We start from the raw sequence: 5,356 nt of genomic DNA, 5'->3' as shown, positions 1-5,356 counted from the left end.
ACAGATTAAGGTCTTAGGCGTAAAAATCATTTTTGAGAAAATTCATACTATATATCCATACAAATATTATAAATGCAAAAGTCTGTCTGTGTCTGTCTGTCTGTCTGTGTGTTACCTCTTTACGCTTAAACCGCTGAATCGATTTAGATGAAATTTGGCATAGAGATAGGTCGAGTCCCTGAGAAGGACATGGGATAGTTTTTATCCCGAAAATCATCCCTTAAGAAAGTAAAAAGCGGGGTGGAATTGAGATAATTAATGAAGTGTCTGCTAATTTGTGTGCATAATATGCTCAAATTGAATAATTGCTATAAGACTTTCTCCAGGCGCTATTCTTACTCTTGCTGGGGTTACTAAGTCCACGCAGACGAAGTCGCGGGCAAAAGCTAGTTAGTTTATATAGCTCCAGTTTATAAAACAAACGAACTAGAGCAAAAACAAGTTTCGTATGAGAAATTTAAATTCGCTGTATTTTTTTAACTATGGTATTTGAAGCTACATAAACTAATTACAGACATAGATATACCTTATCCTATTGTAAGTACAAAGTTTCAGAGCAATCTAGCTAGTCGTTTTAAAATGAGAGCGGAACTACTTTTGTATGGAGAACCGAGCTTGCCGGAGACCGTTTAGGTGTTCTTTGCTTTGAAGAGGTTAACATAATAGAACTTTTCTCTCCACAGTCGGGTAACCCGGTTCTTGTTATTAACTGCACAATAATGCGGTTTAGGTATTACATAACACCGTATTGTAATCTACAATCTAACCACTAACTACAAATACTATAGAGTTGGTCTAAGGCAGCGGTTCTCAAACTTTTAGTGACGGAACCCTTTTAGAAAGCGAAATATTTGACGGAGCCCCAAATAAATAAAAAACATTCTTCATTGTTGACCAGATATAGGTACTTACCTATAGAAGAGTTGGTTTTTAGGGTTCCGTACCCAAAGGGTAAAAACGGGACCCTATTACTAAGACTCCGCTGTCCGTCTGTCTGTCTGTCACCAGGCTGTATCTCATGAACCGTGATAGCTAGACAGTTGAAATTTTCACAGATGATGTATTTCTGTTGCCGCTATAACAATAAATACTAAAAACAGAATAATATAAATATTTAAATGGGGCTCCCATACAACAAACGTGATTTTTTTTGCTGTTTTTACCGTAATGGTACGGAACCCTTCGTGCGCGAGTCCGACTCGCACTTGGCCGGTTTTTTTCCTTATTATTAAAAGTATTTTCACGGACTTATATTGACCGGGAACGGGATATAGAGTCATTATAGACCGTGATTACCTTTTGTATTGTTTATGAGCTCCCGATATTTCGACGCAGTCTATATCCCGGGCAATATAAGTCTAGTGAAACTAACCGTGAATCATTCAAAAACTTATTTTCACGGAGCCCCAACAGATGCTTTGCGGAGCCCTAGGGGTCCACGGAGCACACTTTGCGAATGGCTGGTCTAAGCTAAGCTAATTCAGTACAGTCACGTCTAAGAACGAGACGGAACAAGTGCCAAAAATAAGCATACACGACCTTATTGCCTATTATATTAAAAGGGGGTGTTTACATATTTATGGCACCTTGTCCGTATCGATGTGTTTAGACGTCTGATTGAAAAAAGTCCTTTGAAATTTCATGAAAATTTCACAGGCAACAAAGGAAACTCATTTTGGAAATGGTAAAATAATATGGTCTTATATTGACCGGGATATAGACCGTGATTACCTTTTGTATTATTTGTCACGGTCTATATCCCGGTCAATATAAGTCTAGTGAAACTAACCGTGAATCATTCAAAACTCTACATAAATAATATGGTGTTATAAATAATTATAATATAGTTATTTTTCAGGTGAATATTTCGTAATTATAGAAATTGTCTGAAGGCACTATAATTTTACATTAGTTATGTTTATGTGCCTAACTTCTCAATTTCGTTGTTATACCAGTATAAAGTGTAATAATGCAGTGTAATAATGTTACTGACTTGATTATGGCTTTATTAGATAAGGCCTAGTAGCTGCAAATGAGTCAGCTTTAAAGGGGCCCACTGACTATCAGTCCGCCGGACGATATCCGGAGGACTGTTAGTCAGTGGGCCCCTTTAGGATTATAACTATTATAAGCTAGGAGGATAAAACCAAACGGAGTAGCCATTAACAGGTGTTCCCCTCTGTCGTAAATAGTCGGCCAATGGTCATACACAATGTATGGACTGACGTTTATCTGACATGGCTATTTTGACGTTACGTACACATTTGACGTTTAGTTCCCCCGCAAAAATTGTCAGACTTTTTTGTGCAGCAAATTACAGACGTGGCGGCTCCGTTGGTTATATCCTCCTAGATTATAAGTATATTTTATACTTAATTGGTAAGATTTTTTTTTATACCACGACGGTGGCAAACAAGCATACAGCCCGCCTGATGGTAAGCAGTCACCGTAGCCTATGGAGGCCTGCAACACCAGAGGTATTACTATTATTATTCTCTTTATTTATTCTTTTTCTTATGTTAGGTTTTTTATAATATGCATATAAAAGTAAAATATAAAAACACTTACAAAACAATACAAAATACATATAAACAAATTATAAAAAACCTAACCTAGAGTGCCGCCAGCAGCGGGGCAGGGCCCAAGCTGCCGGTGGTCAGGGCCGCAGAGAGAGGAACCGGCGGACTATCCGCGCCGTGTCCAAGATCACCGCCTTCTGCATCTGACCCTTGATCCAACCACCTAGCGAGAGTCTCTCAAGGTGTTGGTCGAGACTCTTCGCTATGAGACCGTTCGCTGAAACGACTATCGGGACAATGATCGTCGAATCAACATCCCACATGGCGGTTATCTCGTGAGCCAAGTCTAGGTACTTACTGGACTTGTCCTTCTCGGCTTTCACGAGATTCTCATCATGGGGGATGGTGATGTCGACGAGCACGGCCCGGCGCTGCGATCGATCTATTATCACAATGTCAGGCTTATTGGCTACAATAGTCCTGTCAGTGATGATAGATCGATCCCAATAGAGCGTGGCACGACCATTCTCGAGAACTGGCACAGGTAAATACTTGTAGTACGGTACTTCGCAGTCCACAAGGCCGTATAGAAGAGCAAGCTGCTGGTGAATAATCCTGGCTACGAGATTATGTCTGTGCAAGTACTCGCCGTTAGCAAGATGAGAACAACCGGAAATGATATGCCTGAGTGACTCTCCGGGACGGCGGCATGCCCGACAAATGTCGACCGTACCGTCCTTCAGGATATATTTCCGATAGTTGTTCGTCATCATAACTTCGTCCGCAATTGCACAGGCAAAACCCTCGGTTTCTCCGAAGAGGTCCCCGAATCGTAACCAGTTCACCGACGCGAGCAGGTCTACATCGGGTCCCGTGTGGGCCTTGTAGAACCGCCCATGTAGCACCTTACTCTCCCATACCGCCTTGCGGCCCACAGCACTTTGTACCACAGGTTTGTGCCAGTTCTCGTTTGCCAAGGAGAGCGGCGTGAAGTTCCTGTCCACTGCCACCACATCACTACTATTATTATTATTAGTGTATTTGTCGAAGGTATGAAAAGAAGTTATCACCAAACCGATTTCTATTACCTTTTGAGCTATTATTATTGTTTTTAATTACTTCCAACGCGCACACGAGATTTTCCGTAACTTTTACGGTATCTTTAGAACGCCATAATGAAGGCATTATACTCATGGACAAACGGAACGGAACGGAAAAAAAAGGTTTAATTACTGGATTACAGAACCTAAAGTAATTTCAAAATTAGTAACTAATAGTATTTTATACAATCGTGATAATCGAGATCTTTTCAGAGTAGTGTTTAGGCCCCGAAGCTTATACATGAAAAATACCCAATTAGTTCTCTTCTTAATCTTAATATTCTTAATTCAACCATTACAGTCGATCCATTTTTATCCGAGGCAATTTATTGGTTCGAGCGCAGCGAAGACCACTATAGTCGAGGATAAAAATGGACATTTATGCCTGAGTTACACTGCTTTTCACTTCAAGTGTGAATAAAATATACAAAAATATCCAATAATGTGGAGGATCAAGCGTTTCTGATCCCCTGCATTGCGCGAGTGTCCTGGCACCAAGCCGGAGCTGCCGGGGGGCGCCATGGTGGAGTGAAGTTTACTCGATCCCATGGCGCTCTCGCAAACGGCAAACAGGGTGAAACGCCGGAGTGGGTTTAGTGGGTAGGGCCAAGTTCTCCCTCCCCTCTCGCCAGTTGAGAGGGGTCAGGAGCGGCGAGTCCCACCCCCCCCCCCCCCCCCATCAATGGCCTTCCCGCGGCCGGGGGGACGGTGCGTAGATGCATTTCCCACTCCGAAAACAAAGAAAAGGCCTTCTTTACAGTTGTCTACCCAGCGGGTTGGTGGATGTCCACTAGGTACCCCGTCCTACATCCACCATAACCTTAATATGTTGTCACATAAAAGCTCTCATAATCACTTTCAAGGGCAAATTGCGAAAGCTTTGCCTTAATAAACGTGTCACGAACTGACCAACAAACCTTTCTATTATTAGATACTTAGCCATTGTAATGCCTTATCTACGATCTGTATTAGTATGCCCATATACAGTCAGCTACATTCATATCATGTACAGTCGCCATCAGATACATCGGAGCGGCCGAGGTGCTCAAAAATATCTGAACACGCACTAACGCCTTGACAATAGAGGCAAGTTTAGATATTTATGAGCGCCTTGGCCGCTCCGATATATCTGATGGCGACTGTACCTCTACTAGAGGTTATTCTTACTGATACCGTTTAGTCCATATTAAACTGAAATAAAAACATAATAAAATGCTTAAAAAGTAAATTCAATCAATCAATCACTTTATTTACAAATAAAAAATTGCCCTAAAAACTTACAAATAAAAAAAAACTCTAAATCGTGACGCGTAGGGTGCCCAGAAGGCGGGCACATTACTCCTACCAATATTATAATAAGATAGAGCGGTACTGTCATAGTAAATTTTGTAACCACAGTAAATTCACTGCCATCTGTCGACACACTTTAAAACTAAAAATGAAGATTTATAAAAATACGATAGGATGTATTTAAATATGGATAAATGATTTTTTTTATTTGCATTAACTATTTTGTGACGCCCGCCCGTACTAGAAAGTACGGAACCCTCGGTGGGCGAGTCCGCACTTTGCCGGTTTTTCGATAGTCCAGCATCCGTACGCTGCTGTCAGTATGTCCACTCGTGTGTGAGTAACGCATCAACACGCGAGTGGCCAAAAAAAGTACAAAACTAGGGCATATAGGTACATTATACTTTTTGAGAGGGTTCTTCATAAAAGCAGTAGGGCGACACTCCT

General features: G+C 41.3%; 1 protein-coding gene across 1 annotated transcript; it reads right to left on the bottom strand.

The window, feature by feature from the left end:
- Positions 1-2,489: 2,489 nt before the first annotated feature.
- Positions 2,490-3,512, bottom strand: LOC134752733 (uncharacterized). Its single transcript, XM_063688423.1, has 2 exons — positions 2,878-3,512; positions 2,490-2,805 (listed from the first exon to the last, which is right to left on the bottom strand). Exons 1-2 carry the CDS (start codon positions 3,290-3,292, stop codon positions 2,657-2,659), a joined length of 564 nt encoding a protein of 187 aa, XP_063544493.1. The 5' UTR covers positions 3,293-3,512; the 3' UTR covers positions 2,490-2,656.
- Positions 3,513-5,356: the final 1,844 nt, after the last annotated feature.

Source organism: Cydia strobilella, chromosome 25 (assembly GCF_947568885.1).
Source record: "Cydia strobilella chromosome 25, ilCydStro3.1, whole genome shotgun sequence".
Lineage (NCBI taxonomy): Eukaryota > Metazoa > Arthropoda > Insecta > Lepidoptera > Tortricidae > Cydia > Cydia strobilella.
Note: the sequence above shows the minus strand (reverse complement) of the source record. Positions and strands in the feature narration are given on the sequence as shown.

Coding starts and splice junctions, on each gene's coding strand:
- LOC134752733 (XM_063688423.1), bottom strand. CDS start 3,292: ATGATGACGAACAACTATCGGAAATATATCCTGAAGGACGGTACGGTC. Junction 2,806..2,877: donor AGCCGAGAAGGACAAGTCCA/GTAAGTACCTAG, acceptor TTGTCCCGATAG/TCGTTTCAGCGAACGGTCTC.